Source organism: Triplophysa rosa, linkage group LG17 (assembly GCF_024868665.1).
Source record: "Triplophysa rosa linkage group LG17, Trosa_1v2, whole genome shotgun sequence".
Lineage (NCBI taxonomy): Eukaryota > Metazoa > Chordata > Actinopteri > Cypriniformes > Nemacheilidae > Triplophysa > Triplophysa rosa.
This window is the reverse complement of record NC_079906.1, coordinates 17,330,527-17,348,027: the sequence shown is the minus strand read 5'-3', so window position 1 is coordinate 17,348,027 and position 17,501 is coordinate 17,330,527. Positions and strand designations below refer to the sequence as shown.

At 38.3% G+C, this 17,501-nt stretch overlaps 2 protein-coding genes across 9 annotated transcripts in view; one reads left to right on the top strand and one right to left on the bottom strand.

Annotated features, from left to right (window-relative positions):
* The window catches only part of bcar3 (BCAR3 adaptor protein, NSP family member), a 56,976-nt gene extending 47,895 nt beyond the window's left edge, over positions 1-9,081 (top strand). For 2 of the 4 annotated variants that reach the window (XM_057356810.1, XM_057356811.1), the window contains exons 7-14: positions 3,192-3,631; positions 4,494-4,594; positions 5,022-5,719; positions 6,320-6,435; positions 6,948-7,119; positions 7,229-7,340; positions 7,416-7,622; positions 8,176-9,081. In XM_057356810.1, the coding sequence (XP_057212793.1) occupies positions 3,192-3,631; positions 4,494-4,594; positions 5,022-5,719; positions 6,320-6,435; positions 6,948-7,119; positions 7,229-7,340; positions 7,416-7,622; positions 8,176-8,351 (2,022 nt within the window). In that variant the 3' untranslated portion in view covers positions 8,352-9,081. The remainder of the gene's footprint in view (positions 1-3,191; positions 3,632-4,493; positions 4,595-5,021; positions 5,720-6,319; positions 6,436-6,947; positions 7,120-7,228; positions 7,341-7,415; positions 7,623-8,175) is intronic. The other 2 variants (XM_057356812.1, XM_057356813.1) reach the window with 1 other exon arrangement.
* Positions 9,082-10,247: 1,166 nt separating this feature from the next.
* fnbp1l (formin binding protein 1-like) overlaps positions 10,248-17,501 on the bottom strand; it is a 45,769-nt gene continuing 38,515 nt past the window's right edge. The window contains exons 10-17 of one of the 5 annotated variants that reach the window (XM_057356108.1): positions 17,059-17,211; positions 15,191-15,205; positions 14,442-14,551; positions 14,118-14,250; positions 13,773-13,867; positions 13,228-13,367; positions 12,325-12,483; positions 10,248-11,590 (exon numbers count right to left, since the gene is read on the bottom strand). In XM_057356108.1, the coding sequence (XP_057212091.1) occupies positions 11,583-11,590; positions 12,325-12,483; positions 13,228-13,367; positions 13,773-13,867; positions 14,118-14,250; positions 14,442-14,551; positions 15,191-15,205; positions 17,059-17,211 (813 nt within the window). In that variant the 3' untranslated portion in view covers positions 10,248-11,582. Of the gene's footprint in view, positions 12,484-13,227; positions 13,368-13,772; positions 13,868-14,117; positions 14,251-14,441; positions 14,552-15,190; positions 15,206-17,058; positions 17,212-17,501 lie in introns of all 5 variants that reach the window. The other 4 variants (XM_057356107.1, XM_057356109.1, XM_057356110.1 and 1 more) reach the window with 4 other exon arrangements.

Sequence of the window (17,501 nt, the reverse complement as noted above, 5' to 3'; positions counted from 1 at the left end):
TCATGCCTCTCTCTGGCACTCAGACATTCACTCTCTTTATGGAAAAAGGTAATGCAATGAAGGCACGTGGCCATGTTTGCTATAGCTGGAAACGGGGATTAAGAGATGAGGAAAAACAGGCTAAAGTGCACTGTATATATTCTAATGCCAATTTATAAAAAACGTACTGTTGCGTTACTATGTGATGACTACAGAGGGTAAGACAATTATATATATATACAAAAATTCAAATACTATGGCTTTAACATGGTGCAAAGAATATGATTCATGCTAAAAAAAAAACATTCAAAAAAGATATTTAAATATTGTAATTATTTTTATTTATAACAGAAGAAGCATGGAATTAGATTAGCTTCTTAGGCTTGCATTGCTACATATTCGTCTTTTGGCTTTTTTAAAAGTTCAATTTTCATTTTTATTTGCTTGGCTGAAACTTTAGTGAAGGCATATTTATGATCAGAAGCTGGCCATGAAAACAATTTTATCTGCCAGATGGACTCTTTATAAGCACATGGAGGTGGCAAAATTCCTGTTTTAAGTTGGCATTCATTTATCAAGTCCTAATGGTCGGTATTTAAGAACCTATTTTAAATTTGATAAAAAAACACATATGCTGACATATCCTCAAGGTAACCGAAGACCAGAGATTCTTTTTAGATTGATCAATACATCATGTACTCGCGTTGAACTGGTTTACAGGCACTGAACCTGCCCAGAACCGGAACGGCAAGATACACACCCAGACTTTTTTTTAAATGAAAAGCTAAATCTGGGATTGCGGTGTTAACTCTTCCTCGCCTGTTGTCTCGTCAAACAACAAAAAATAATATGTTTATCGTACTTGATGGTGTCCAGCCATGATATATTGGACAGTTACCGATATCTAGGAGCAAGCTTTACTCACAAAAGGCTGTGTTGACAGCTACAGTTTCGCTTCCATGACAACCAGCACGTCTCCTCCTTCCCATGATCCTTTTGCAGAATATTCCCATGAAACTGACAACTCATGCATCTGCAGACGTATTAGATCGAGTTTGGTTAATTGATGAGTCGTTACTGTTATTTGACCTGAGGTGTATTTATTCAACGTTAAAGGAACACGTGAACAAAACTACCAGCATCCAGAAGCCATTGCTTATATACTGGTGGTGATCAAAGTCATTCAGGTTCAACTTTACAATGTAGTTTAATGGGTTTGAAGTGATGGTTCACCCAAAAATAAAACCTGCTTGCTTTCTTTCTTCCGCAGAACACAAAAAGTTATTTTGAAAAATGTTGTTAATCGGCACCCATTCGCTTGCATTGGCTTTGTGTCCATACAATAGAAGTGAATGGGTGCAGGCACTGTTAGGTTACCAACATTCTTCAAAATATCGTCTTTTGTGTTCACCAGAAGAAAGAAAGTAATACACGTTTGAAATCACATGAGGATGAGGAAATGATGACAGAATTTTCATTTTTGGGTGAACCGTCCCTTTAAGAGTTAAAATTGTCTTCATGTAACCTCTCACTACACTCGTTAAAATCTATTGGTAAGGCTTTAAAACAAGAATTGATATGAAAAAATAGCTTTTGACAATTTATACTTTTTTCTGCTCTTCAAACATACTTCTTCGAGTTACCGCATCACAATGGATAAACTACAGTATGTCTTTCAGAAAACTGTGTATACAGTATACATCTATCAACACACTAACAGAAGTCAGCAGTGAGTCTACAGACACTCATTTATCCCTTTGTGTAACGCGCAGATCCTTACACACCCTGTTATTACGCATTCAGGCTGTTACAAAGCCCCCGGCAGCACGTGGGCCGTAATACAGGTTGTATTTACCCGCAGCGCCGCATCTTTCAGCTGGGCGAGTCGGACCTGTTTGTCAGAAGATAATGAAACAATCTACACATAAGAGAAAGAGGAAGGCCGTCATTCAAAACAAATAATGGAGGATAAAAGATTGAGACTTGTTAATGATGTGAAATTAATTAATTGTGTCACTTGGCAACACAGCATATTTTAAAGCAACTTACATCAAACACAGTGATTGACAAACATGAATGATTAAAACTAGTTCAATTTGTATTTAAAAGAACCAACTCAAGTGAGTCATTCACAAATCTGGAATACACTGTATTACCATATTCATATCGGTAACACTTTACAATAAGATTTGTTAACATTAGTAAATGCATTAGATAACATGAACTATCAATGAACAACATTTTTAGCATGTAGGCCTATTCATCTTTGTTAATGTTAGTTCATGTCAATACAATTGTTCATGTTAGTTCATTTTGCATTAACTAATGTGAACAAACACAACCTTATTGTAAAGTGTTACTCAAATATCTCGGTCTTTACTTGGCACTTCAAGAAAACTTGTATTTTCAGACTAAAAAGGTGCATTTTTTATTAGTATAAATTAACCATATAACAACTATAAACTGCTGTTCAATCCCACAAGAAAAGGTCTGAGAACAATAGTTTAATCTCCTGAAAACAATCATAAAAGCTCTAATAAAACTCAATGACTTTGTTCCTGGTGCCGCTGCTGCTCCTTGCACGCATACTAACCATACTAAGAATCGTTGAAATGAATAAAAATCTTGTATCCAAACTAAAAATATATATCATTTATGATTTATGTATAAGATTTGTAACTTATTACTGGGGTTACTTTAGATAATACACAAAAAACAAAACCTTCTTCTGTTTGTTTTGTAAAACAGTCCTCATTTTCTACTAGCAGGCAGAGATATTTGGTTTAGACTACCTTTCCCTTATTATGATTCATTCATATTCTGAATCACTTCCAGCAGACATATATACAATTCAGTTTGGAGAGGTGATCTATCATTCTAAACTGCTTGAATGCTCCGGTGATCCACAAAGAAACTCATTTTTGGGTCGCGCCATGTATCACTGTCATAAACGTAGTTCCTCTGATGTTTACTAGACACACATTTTGTACCATGATTAGAGAGAAAGTTGTAAGTACAAAACCAGATTTATGAGTAGAAACGCATCACTACCTTTTTCAAGTTTTTAAGTATTTTTAAGTGTTATCAAAGGAACGGTATCTTACACAAATCAAATCATATACGTAAATTATTGAAAACATTTAATTTAGTAGCTCGCCACACATACATACCCATAACATAAAAAGGCACTTTATATACTTTTTTTTTTTTAGGTGGCAGAAAACCTGGTCCAGCGAGATGGTGACTTTCTTATCCGAGACTCGCTGTCCAGCCCGGGAAACTACGTCCTGACCTGCCAGTGGAAGAACACGGCCCAGCACTTCAAAATCAACAAACGTGTAGTAGCCATGAACGAGGCCTATTCCCTGGTTCAGTACTTCTTTGAGAGAGATGGGTTCGACAGCATCCCTGCATTAGTACGATGCTACGTGGGCAACCGCGAGCCGGTTTCTGAGGTTGTGGGAGCTATTATCTTTCAGCCAATCAACAGAGCTCTTCCTCTCAGATGCTTGGAGGAGAAATACAGAGTCGGATCGACTCGTGCGGAGATGGGATACTCGGAGTGGAAGAATCTGACTACTAAACGGTTAAGTCTGAATATCGTGAACGGACATGGCCAGGATCACACCCTCGGTCGGGGGAACCTCCTAAGGTGAGGGAAAGACTATCTAGGGCTGTTTTACTATCGTACAAAACTCTTTACAGTCAAGAAAGAATAATCTGAAAGCCTTTGAAACGAAGTGATATAGAATGTGAGATAATTACAATTCATTTAATTCGCTTATTATTCAGGATATATTCATACAAAATCATTCAAAATGCAAATATAATAAATATAAAAATAATTATAATTAATTATATACAAATTATAAAAATATGTTACAATTATTCGTATTATTCAAATTATATGTATCGGTACATATAACATTTTATTTTAAAAAAGCTACAAACATCTTTGTTATACATAATCATTTATTATAAACATATGTATTTTTCATAATTACTTTTCAAATATTCTACAAATTGTATCTAAGATTTTAAATGAACCTAAAGAAAAAACATTGTTGGTGTACATAATCATTTACAATAACTTTTTCTTTTCTTTAAATAAACGACATACATTAAAACTAAATAGAAAAAGACAGGAAAACAACCTAATATTTAAATTATAATTAATAATATTTAATCAAATTAAAAATGTTTGTTCAAACAGGTTAACAATGAAAATATTAATAATGTTTAATTATTGTAATTTATTGAAATGTCTAGGATGAGATTTTTTGCAAAATGTCTGATGTTCATAGAAAAAAATCGAATAATTCTGTTTGTTGGTTGTGCTGCTCCTGCACAAAAATAATGGGCAGTATTTTTAAAGCACAGATCATAATACATGTGCACCGGCCCACATCAAGCAGTGATGTCAATAGAAAAGTTGTGTTTGTGTGTGTGATTCATGTCGTCTTATCCTCGAAAGCACTCAGAAGAAACTAAGTGACCTGTCTTTCTCCTTCCAGCAACAAGGATAAGTGTGGAAGTCAACCAGCATGTCTAAACCACGTTCAGGAGAGGAGACGGCCACTAAAGACCCATCAGTCTGAGAGTTTTCTCCCAATTGGTGAGCGTCTGTCAGCTTTCATCTTCCCTGATACCCCGTCACGCCTCCGAACCTCTAGCGATAGGCACTTCTGACAGCCTCGAAAACCAGTCATCTTCTCTACATGCACTTTTGTGCCCGAGCGAAAGTAATTCTCAAAGTCAAAATGTCCTTCTGGCCTTTATTTTGAGCAGCTGAGCGTTAAACGTGTGAAACGAGACGTTAGATTGGAATGCAAAATAAAAGCTCTTCAGAGCCGAATGAAAGTGGGGATAATTTATTTATGCCCGTGTCGGTGGACTGGAGATGCGAAAAACGCAGCTTTGCTGTCCACATCAAAAATCTGTTTTGCAATGCAGAATGCAAAACCTTCAGTCACATAGCTTGCTTAAATGAATTATTTAAATGAAAGATATTTCAACAAAATGCTGATATATTTTGCTTTCAGGCTATAGACCCCAGGCACAGGCACCACATATGGAACGCCAGCCGTGCCCTAAATCCCCAGTATTCCGAACCGGAAGTGAGCCAGCACTGAGCCCCACGGTACCCCGCAGGATTGCTTTCGACACCCAGCCGGGCGAGGCTATCCGTGGATCTGACAGCCAGTTGTTTCCCAAGCCACCCCCTAAACCCAGCAAGGTGCCTTCTATGAGAACATCCTGCACCCCACCGGTACCTCCAGTGAAGCCCTACAAACTGCAGAATTTATTCCAACAGCAGCACCCGTCGGGTAGCCCAGAAGTAAGCTATTGTGAACTGAGTCCTTGCAGTAATACTGAGTGGGACAGAATGAACAGCTTGCATACTAACGGTTACGTGGAACGGCTAAAGAGCGAAGTGGATTTAAGAAGAACCGAGAGCACCACTAAACTGGATCGCAGTTCTTACCATAATGCGATCAAAGCTTTGGACCACGGCAGCGAGGAAGAGAACACCGACGAAGACGATGCCAAGAAAGCTACAGGTTTTATAAGACCCGTGTTTGAAACTGAATCGGCGTTTAAACCGGGAGACGCAAACTTCCGCCTTCTGCCGGAGGAGAACAAGCCGCTGGAGATGACGGTGTTAAAGAAAGCAAAGGAACTTGTCGTCGGTCTGGATCCAAAGACGATCGCTAAACACATCCTGCACGCAGACTGTCAGGTATGATTCTAAAACTCAAGTCACATTGCATTTCATGTTGACTTTAAAAGCTTCAGGACAACAGATGACTAATCTACAAACGTTTCATAGCTTTCGGTTTCAAAATATGGGAGGGTAAAAGGAAACTAAACACACAACAACGATGACGATCAAAAGAGAACTGGGGATAACCATCCACACCCATTGAATACAAGCATGAACGATGCGTCTGTAATTAAAATCTTATTATGTGAGTCAGTCTGCTCTTCAAAACGGACAAACTTAAAAACAAACCTCAGCTGTGATACACAGCCAAATGTATTTCAATTAAAAACAACACCAAAAGGCTCTTGTGCACACGACTCTCCATGTTTCTCTCTGACAGAGGTACTGAGACTAGGCTTTTCTGGACGCTTGAGAATTAAATCACAAGTTTGTTGTTCATGTCAGTCCACAGGATCAATATTAGAAGTAGAAAACAGGCTCGGCGCACCCACATCTTTCTGTTTAATCCCGAATACTTAAATACTTCAGAATCATACCTCAGCTTCTTAGTGGAGGTACTTATGATCTTTGAAGTGGGTTTCTATAAAGTGCTGTGTGTGTGTGTGCACGATACAGGTTGCTAGGATACTGAATGTTTCCGAGGAGATGAAAGGTCAGATGGGCGTGACCTCCGGGCTGGAGTTAGTGACCCTTCCTCATGGGAGACAGCTGCGTCAGGATATCATGGAAAGGTAAACGGATGTTGTCAACACCTGATCTAAAAGCCAGAATTTTGAAACGTAAAACGAATAGGAAAAATGTTATAATAAATTCGTAACTTTTTGCTTAAGTCTAATTCGCACCAAACAACAAGTTCAAATCACAGTGATTTGCATTAAAACTCACCCATTTTTATTTTGAAAATTCTGTCATCATTTACTCACTCTCAGATTGTTCCAAACCTGTAGAAATGTATTCGTTTTGCTGAACACAAAGGAAGAAATTTCGAAGAATGTCAGATCTCATCCCCCATTGACTCCCATAGTATTTTTTTCTTACTATGGCAGTAAATGGGGGATGAGATCTGACATTCTTCCAAATATCTACCTGTGTGTTCAGCAAAACACAGAAATTTATACAGGTTTGGAACAATCTGAGAGTGAGTAAATGATGACAGAATTTTCATTTTTAGGTGAAGTATCCCTTTAAGATTTACTCTTGTGTTTAGTCACATTTAACATGCATGACTTGTGCTTTTTAACAGGCATAACACCATGGCAATTGCCGTCGCTGTGGATATCCTAGGGTGCACAGGAAGTCTAGAAGAGAGAGCAGCCACCCTAAACCGGATCATTCTGGTCGCTCTGGAACTCAAAGACTCTATGGGAGACCTTTATGCGTTTTCCTCACTAATGAAAGCACTGGACATGCCTCAGGTACAAAAACGCTCCTCCTATCTGCTACACACAAGCACTTCAGGTTCACTCAAGTCTATTTTCTGTGTGGAAATCAAATTCAGCGTGATGTGATTTTTTTTGATAACAGATCACCAGATTGGACCATACGTGGACTACCTTGCGGCGGAAATACACACAGACGGCCATTATTTATGAGAAATCTTTGAAGCCATTTTACAAAGGACTCTATGAAGGAAGTGGTACGTTTTTAACTTATTAGTCGTAAAATGGCATTTATAGGTGATTTGTGATTAAGTTATTGGTTTGGCTTTCAGCTGAAATTCCCCTGAGCAATGCCAGCGTTCCCCTGCTGATGCCTCTGCTCACCCTGATGGAGAGGTCAGCGGTCACTTTCGACTGCATGGACATCTGGGAGAACAACGACCAAGGATGTGAAATCATGTTCCGCCACCTAGAGGGTGCTCGTGCTGTCGCTCGCAACGCAGACACCTACACCTGCAACGCACAGCGGATCCTGAAGGGTAAGTCTGGGCTGCAAGTCATTTCGGGAGTAATGTGCATTAATTTAAGGGAAGTCATGAGCCATATAGAGGTTTATGTGGTCAATTCGCCATTGAACTGCTCAGTGGAGAAGTTACATGTTTAAGCCAGTGTTTTACTTTGGGAATTTTCAAATGAGTTTTGGCAATAAAGGAGTTTTTAATTTTGGAAAAGCTTGTAGTTACTTAAAATTAACTTTCCCATTTAGTTGTAAAACATACACAACCATTCAAAAGTTTAAGGTTACTTAAAGGGATAGTTCACCTAAAAATGAAAATTCTGTCACGAATTACTCTCTAGTTGTTCTAAACCTGTATATATTTCTTTGTTTGGGTGAACACAGAGAAAGATATTTAACCAAATAGTTCTTGGACCCCATTGACTACCATAGTAGGAAGAATTGCAATGGTAGTCAAAAGTGCCCCAGAACTGTTTGCTGTCCTACATTCTTCAAAATATCTTCTATTGTGTTCAAAAGAACAACAAAAATAAAGTCATTTTAAATTTAATGTAACAATATTCTTCCTTTTCCAGGTTTCCAACCTATTGATGACATGTTGGAGATCCTGAGGACGGATTTCCAGTTGCGTCTGCTTTGGGGCAGCAGAGGGGCGGCCGTGAACCAGACAGAACGATACGACAAGTTCAAACTCATCCTCACAGCCCTGTCTAGAAAACTAGAACCTGCAGTCAAACACACAGAACTCTGAAAGAAAGAGACTGTATATACATTCAATTCAGTACATGACTGCAAACTGAATCTGCTGCACATGGAGTCATGTCAAAGAACATTTGCACCTAAAAGATCTTCTAAAGATTCCTCTTGCAATTTGGAAAGCATTCATGAGTTCATCTGGCACATCTATGGATAGTTCATTTCTTCCATGTAGACTTTGCAAAGGTGTAATTGCGCTCTACACTTCTGACTGCTGAAATGGGCAGGTAACAGTTGGTGTAAAATGCATCAAAGAAGGAAGGGTATGCCGGTTTTATCTAATGGCCTTATATAATCCACCCAAAGATTGCAGGTCAGGGTGTACACAGAATGTTTCAGTACTGAAAATACGTATCCGTGGTAATCACGTGACCTGCAAAGTGATGGATGTTTACAGATATGATGGACTATAACTTTAAGATGGATCTGAAGTGCTATGAAAGAAGGAAGCAATGTTTAAAATGCTAGTTTACACTGTTCTTGTCTCATATCATGAAGTCCGCTGGTCAATGCAGACCTGATCAGTTTAAAAACCCCACATGGTAAATGCTGTACATATTTATCTCTAGTGTAAACATGTGAAGGCTAGTTTGTGTAATATATTGTATTAAGTATTGTTGACCTGTAAATAGTCACTCATAATATTTTAAATGGAATATTCTAAAAAGTTATGAATAAATATCTAATAAAATGTTTTTAATTCTGTTACAGAAATTGGCTTTGTTGTTGAATTTCATATCAATTCAATTTCATACTAACATTTCTACTATTTCCTACAATCAATTATGCACTTCATACAGTCGACCAAAAAAATAAATACACATTTAAAATGTATTCATGTCGTTACATAAAGTAAAAATAGAGTCTACTATACATTTAGAAACAGCACCAGCACACTATGAAAAACTATCATTTTGTTAGGGTTCAGATTAAACTTAATTTAAATATATACACTATACTTTACATTTAGGTGCACTTCTTTAAAATGTTTTTCATGACCTTAAATTTTGTTTTATCTGAAGACATACGCTTAAATGTTAGAAATTAGTTTTGCAGACAAAAATGTCATTGATCTAAATTTTATTAAAAACCTTAAACTTTATTAAAAAACATTTTATACTTTGAATAATTAAAAAGAAACCTATCTTAGCATAGATAGGAAGTTTTATCACAAAAGTGCTTCAGTGAAACCAAGATTTTAGCAAATTCTACTCAATGTGTCACTAAAGATGCTAAATTATAACCGAGATTTGATTTACTTTGGATTAGTTACAACATAATTCCTAAACTAACCTGTGTATTATTCTGTAGTTTGGATGAGTATACTATCATTCCAAAACAGGATCAAATTAATAAGTGGTCCTCAACTTTTGAAAGGTTTTTGACACGGTTATTAATAGAACATGTTTGCAGTCCATACATCCACGAGATTAACTCTAATGCCAGTTTGTTGTTACTGCAAAAAGTTAAATTTTGTTTTCCAGATTACAAGTTTGATATTTTGTATCTAATGCAATGAAAACTTCAGACATTTTTTATGCGTTATCTGAGCATCAACACTTTGGGTGCCTTCATCTATGTCGGGTGTCTCTATTGTGTCTGGCGAGATGAGCAGAGAATAAAGGTGTGGCTGCTGTTTCACTTGAAGTGAAATGCGTATCTAATCTGCAGAGACACCAATAATCAAAAGCACAGTAATGTGAATAGAACCCACAGTAAAACAAGACAAAGAAAACTGCATTACCCTGACATGTATTGACTGTCTTCTGCCTCAACACAAATGAGTGAAAACAAAGAACTCACACTTTGGCTGCTTCTGTTGTTATATAATGCTGTTTTAAGCTATAAATAGCAAATCCTCCTTGTTCAATAGATTGATGAACAAACTGAATCAGACAAGACATAAGCATTTATTTCTTTTGCTCCAACACAAACCCGCATATAGTGGTCACCACCGTCTAACACATTCATCATACAAGTAGCATTCGCATCTGACGTCACACGCTCACCAATATTCAAATTCAAATGCAACAGGGTAAAAAGTGCATTGGTTAAGACCAAGGTCCTACCGAGAATAGGATTCAACCATGAAGAACTGGTTACAAAGTGATAACGGCACAGTTCGGACGTACAAGCACACGCTGAAAGTCATTTGCTTGGTTAGAGCATCCATAAAAACAAGTCACAATAAAAACACATTCATTCTGAAATAAGAGAAGTTAATACAGTTTAATGATAAAAACTAACTAGTTATATACATATACGCATATATTCATCCATATGCATACTGTTGTATAGGCAGGAATCACATTCACAAATACACAAACTTGAGATCGCTGGGAGCCGATGAGCATGTTCTTTTAACAAGTTATCAGGAGCTGGAGTGGAAAAATTGCGGGGCATACAAGGGCAGAAAAACCTTTAAAGGCTTTAAGTTAGCACACAGAAGCTTGAAATTAAGGCAGAGATGCTGGTATTTTTGTAATGATAGGTTGGTGGTCCTCGAAGAGTTTTCTCTGCTCGTTTTGTATGTTTGGCTCCACCTGCTGGTCAAAAGTAGAACTGTATCACGCTCCTTTGGTCCATCAAGGCTACGCAGGGGGCGGGGCAAGTGGATGCACGTTGCTGTGGGAACTGTAGCCCCATGCTTCCTCTACTCTGATTGGTCATGCTTTTCGGTTAAGGACAGCACGGTTAACATAACGTTCATGACGGAATGCATCGATGAGGTAATGTAGACATTTTAAAGTAAAGACAGACACAAACAAGACACTGACAAATCACAGGTGTATTTAAAGATTAGAGCCGGCTAAGTGGTTAAATCCTATTAAGGGGACAAGTTTGTCAGAGTGAGGAAGGAACAGATATGGATCGTGCAGGTACATGAGATGGCACAAACAAAGATTCCACTGACTTGAAATGGAGCACAAATGTTAGTGGCAGGCAATGACTCTCTTTGGGTTTCTAACATCATCGTTCTCTGTTATTGCTCACGGGCGTCTCGGTTCCCCATTGTGACCCCATCCCTGCACACCCTGTTATTCCAGGAATGACTGCTGCAATGGAATGACGTTAATGGACATGACACAAACATCATGCAAACATGCATCCTGCCCCAGCACGGCTCTAAAATCATGTCCCGGTCTTAAACCCCCCCACCGCCCCATTAACAGACCCACAGCAGTGAGTCCCGTCCACCAAACACCTCAGAACCCCAATCATCCAATCAGGAACCTGCAGCCACAGAAAGAGAGAGGACAGAGTCACTGACAAGACAACAGAAAAATCGGTCAAAGACAGAAAAAAGTTGTGGCAAAATACCTCCACCAATAGAGGGCGCTAGTGCGGCTGTGAATTTACACGATCAATACCCTGGTGTAACTTGTTTGGTTTTTATTGAATGCCTCTAACCTTCGGTTACAAATAGAAAGTTATGGCTGTGCCCCTGCGAGGCTTTAAGAAAAAGGGGGAACCTGCCGGAAAAGGTGAACCAAAATGGATAAAATTCCAAAACAAAATGACTTTTCAGAGAACAGCGAATAGAACAGATGACGGACGGTAGACACACTGTACATACAAGTAAGTCTCAATCAAATAAAGAGCTGTTATATTTCGGCAAATCATCTTTTCGACAGACATTTGGAAAGCAGGCGTTTCGTTCAGTTTTCCGTTTTCTCAAGTTGAAAATATAAAAACTGATTCAAAATAGTGTACCGAGCACGAATTCATTAAAAGCGTTAAAAATATCATCAATAAAAAGTTGCCTCAGCTCAGGATTTATCCACTGCAGCAACTTGGCAGTGCAGATGAACAAAGTCAGTGTTTGTGTGTTCGTCCTCGGGCTCACACAGTGAACAAAAGCATACGGGAGTCAGCCAAGCTGCGCTCGATGAGTCGCGATACATCTTACACATGCTTCCCATGTGTGATGTCATAAATAGGCGGGGCTCATATGTAGGTGACTGCACCTTTGCTGTTTTTCTCCAGTGTGATCTCCACGTACGAAGTTGGGACGTAGCCTTCCTCTCCGCTCTGTTTTCGAACCCGCGTCCATCCGTCGCCTTTATCGTCCTCTATGATGTAAAGCACCTCGTTCTCGTTCATTACCAAGGTGCCTTCATTAGAGCCTATGAGAAACAAACGGTTTAACATTACACTTTCAACAGGAAGTCAGTGAGGAATGTTCATGGCTGATGCTTTGTTGAAACGCAGCACTATGTAATATCTTATGAATGTCCGGGTTAAAATTCGAATTCTCATTACTATAGTCCAAAGAGTTCCCAATAGTTGGGGTGATGTCACAGTGTAAAGAATCAACTTATTTTAGTATTAAGCGTTACGTTTTATGTAAAACAAAAACTTTTCATATTTTCTTTTTGTGGGGAGGGTGTGTAAGTTGGACATTTCATGAGATTCATCCATTTTGATTCATTCCGCTCACTCTCTCACGTATAAACATTTGTTTTCTTTTTGGCTGAGAAACCTGAGACGATCATGAACAAAACAATTTTTGTTTTAAAATAAGAAGCCTATTCTTATACTATTATGAGCTTTTGCATTATGACATATTAATAGGTATAAAACATTCTCATCCCAATAGTGCATCTGGATGTTTAACATTTTACATTGTCAATAAAAATCACATTATTTACAATGAACAATGAAAATATTTTTTAATCAGCAAACATAAACAGTACCGTGGGAAATGAATTATTTACAATATATATATATATATATTTATAGTTTACATTGTAAATAAACATTTATTTCGCATTACAGTGTGCCTGTCCTTGATTTTTGTAAATATAGCGAAAACATTTTTCTCTTTTCATGCTGAGGTGTAAAACAACCCACTCAAGTTTTTTTCCTACCATCAAAAGAGTAAAGAGCTTTGCAGTGCCCAATAGCGGGAAGAGGGTCGTCGTCAAACTCATCATCAAACTCATGTGGATCGGGCTGAGGTGGAGACCGATGCTCCTGGTTCTGATCGTCTGTGTAACTGCCTTCAGGACTACCAATGAAAATAGAAAACATCTGTCAATAAATGAAGTAATAATAGTGTACAAACTATACAACTGTCTGATTTATTCAGCAGGCGCTTTTATCCAAACCCTTAAAAATCTGTATTTGACAGTATACAAACCTATGTTGCAAAGGAAAACTATTGAACATCCTATTAATGTCCCTTAAGACATAACCAACACCCCATCTGTCTTGTTAACACAGCTGCTGTGTCTTTTACCGTCTCCTCATTTCCATAGACAACAATCTTGCAGAACAGCAAGGACATCTCAACGGCCCCTTCTAAGCTTTGCTTTACAAACAGTTTAGACTCCCACATGAGACGACTGTATAGCAGACATACTATAAGCCTTGTGTCTTGAGAATGCAGATAATGTAATCAGGAAACACAGACCTCTCTCTGCCGTGAGGAGCGTGATGGTTCACATCCGCACTGGACCGTCGCTCGCTGCGAGAACCGTGCTTCCCTTCTACCTCTGCTAGCCAACTCTGAAAAACAGAGGAACACGTTGTTTCGAATTACATCATTTAAGAATCCACTCAAGCAGAAGGTTAAAAAAACTTGTCAAAGTGCATCGAGTGCAAATCAGAATCTGGATTGTGTTCACTCCTCCACTAGGGGTCACTGGCACACAGTGTTGGTCAGCTGTTTCAGGTCTCATTTGGCCAGATGTACGTTCCCGGAGGCTGTGCTTCCTTATAAGACTGCAACAATGAGCCGGTCCTCTGGGAAGGTTACCTCATTTTTATGGATCTCGGAACGTAGTTTCTCCATGTTGCATATGGTCTCTGAAATCTTCGGCTGGAGGCTCCCGGGATCGCCCATCTGTGGATTCTTCTCATAGACGTCCTTCATTTTGTTGAGAGCATCTCTGTGATGGGGGAAAATATTATTATCTAACCAAAGATCACTGCATCTTTATGCCATCTTAATATAAAAATACAAGAAAACAAACAACTTATGTTTTTTAAACACACTTTTTTTTAGTTAACAGGAAATAATGGATAAAGAATATTACGTAAGAATAAAAAATGTGAGCAATAGAGAATCTACAAGATCTACCTTTGGTCCATTTCCTTCTGTAGATCTTTGTTCAGCTCATCGATTCTCTGTTGCAGTTTTTTGCGTCTCTGTTCGGGGGGAAGGTGGCTCAGATCCTCTAATGTAGGTGCCTGTATAAAACACAGGTTAATAGTTCACCCAAAAATACAAATTCTCAAAATACCCATACGTCATTCCAAACCTCTATGACTTCCTTCTGCAGAACACAAAGGTATATTATGAAGACATTTTGAAGAAAGTTGGTAACTAAACAACACTGGCCCCCATTGACTTCCATTGTATAGACAAAACCTACCGAGACATTTCTCAAAATATCTTCTTTTTTGTTCCACAGAAGAAAGAAGTTTGGAACGACATGAGGGTGAATATATAATGACAGAATTTTTATTTTTGTGTGAACTATCCCTTTAAAGGCTGGATGTAGGCAAACATCATTAGCTTCCATCATACAGTAAGTGAGAGTCTCAGGAGACATTCACTCTTAAAGATGTCTTTCCAATAGCTTAATGGGCCCATTTGCTTGCATATACACTGCAATTTTGTAATTTAAGGAAAGTTTGTAAACATGAACCCACATTGCAAGATAGACATCTTTAAGCTGTATGAATCTAACTGCTGTTGAAGTCAAGGCATCCTCTGCACTCGGGAGCTAAAGAGAAAACAGTCCTATAACTAAACACACAAAATCTATTCTCACACCTAGGTATGTCTTGAAATACATAAAGCAGATAACAAGACCAAAAACTTACCAGTCTCAACGACCACTGAGTAGTAAATGTTATTGTCACAGCATTTTAAAAAGAACAAAAGAAAATTACTCATCAGAACCAGTCAGTCGAGTGCACTGATGATTTTTATCACATTAGGACAGGTTTTAGTCAAAACCCTGACCAAGTTCACGCCATGAGTTCAGAATTAGTTCATGCGAGTATGATATGGTTAATACGGCAAACAAGAAGTCTGGTCATTAACCTGAACCAGCCAGAAATCTCACGACAACCTCAACTTTGATTTCAACATTTGTATCTTAAACCATACTATCGACTATATCGTTGCTGTTCTTTTACCATCTATTGGAAAAGGTAATCTATGATGATGACAGTTAACAAGGTGATAGGATTACCACTAACAACGATGCACCTGGCTATAGACGGGTTCAAAGGAACAACATAAACAAACGTTACTGCACATGCACGCTTGTGTGGCCCAAACTTAACTTCCGGTACACGTCTGCAAAGAATAGAGTCCCTGCAGATTATATCTCATAACAAGCAAAAGAAATAACAAGTAAATTACATTAGCTAGCAAGTTAGTATGTCTAAAAGTATGTCTAGCCAGTATTATTTGGGGTTACCAGTAGAAGAGCCGTTTCTTGGCTAAACTGAAATGCGACAAAGTTACACGACCCACTCAACAAATGGTTTCTTTACTAAAATGAACATACATTCAAATTAAACAAATTGTTTATTTAATACAATTATTATGCAATAAAACATTGATCTAAATAATATTAATAGAAATCGATTAAAATAAATAGTTATATTATTAGCCACTAGCCAGACCGATCAACAAACAGACCGGAAGGTAACTTCGGGCCAGTGTCCAATGTAACCGTCTATATAAATACAGAAAATGTTAATGAAATAAATGCTGAGGCTTGTGAGATTTCAGAAAAGCTGTTTATAAATGTTAAATGTTGATGAGAGTCCACATGTTTTCTCTCTCAACTGTAGGTGAACAGTCATCATTCGTTCATTTGTTGGTAAGCAGGCTGGTACTCTGTGCAGATATTTAAATATTACTTCGATTTTCTTTTGTAAAGAGATCCACAGCTGCACGTTTAACATTTTTGCTAAACAAAATCAGTTGTGTACGTGTAGGCATGTAATACACAAACAATAAGCTATTTTTCCCAAAAGAGTTCAAGCTTCGTTCAGGATCTTCAAAACGCGATTGTTCAAATCTGTGACATTTCCAGACTAAACTCCCAGATACGTATGCACAAATATCACGTCTGTCAATCTATTCCCGACGCTTCCGTCTCCAAGACTTTTTGGAGGGATGTTCACACTGACAGTGATTTACAATGTCTACCAAACACAACAACCAGAATTAATTTTTTAAATTTTAATAAACGAATCTGAGGCAACACGAGGCAGAAACCATTGTCAGTGCAAAAACATTTAAAGCCTTTGAAAATGTGCAGAGACATGATGCAACATGTTTAGCTATGGAGAAGGGTGGAAGATACAGCTTCGATGGACTACATCTATTAAATCACAGTTGTGTGAAAGCACCTTTAGTGCCTTTAGTAGTAGACATTAGCTTTTAACATCTTAAAAAAGACAAACATCCACCCAAAACACCCCTCCACCACGTTTTACTGCATTACGCAACAATTTCAAGACTTATTTGAATCCCACAGCTAAAATCAGAAGCACAGCTCTTCGGACCCAGATGAAGCTTCATTCCTTGATTTAAAAAACACTTTTCGTCAGTCCAATTTTTTCACGTGCAGGAATCAGCTAAACCTTGGGTGAGAGAAACCGGCTCAAGCGCAAGCTCTAACTTCAACTAACTTTAAAGCCACTCCAAACCCACACAGGCCGACTCTTACCCCTCTTCTCACAGCTCGGAAGGACTGGATCTTAGATTTTGAGATTTTCATTTCAGACAGGCGGTTTGTTATCCGCTCAGTAGGGAATTTGGGAGACTGGAAAGGGCCAGAGGGAAAACTTGGGCGGGGAGGGGGAGGAATGGTTGGGGGAATCTGGGACAACAAAGATTTTAGGTGAGCTTATAACCAAACATGTTAACAAATAAAAACAAAACAATGGTGGTTAATGAATAGGCTAGTTCAAAGACCACAAAATAGAATGTTGCTTCCTAGCAAGTTTCGATCTTAAACGTTACTTTCAAAGGAACAAAAAACATGAAGTAACGCTCTCAAAAAAAGAAATAAAGGTCAGGCAGCTTGCAGCAGTAGAGGTGTGAAAGCAGAAGTGCAAGTTTTACCCTGTGGGCATTAACACACAAGCTCAAAAAGCCTAGCATTGACTT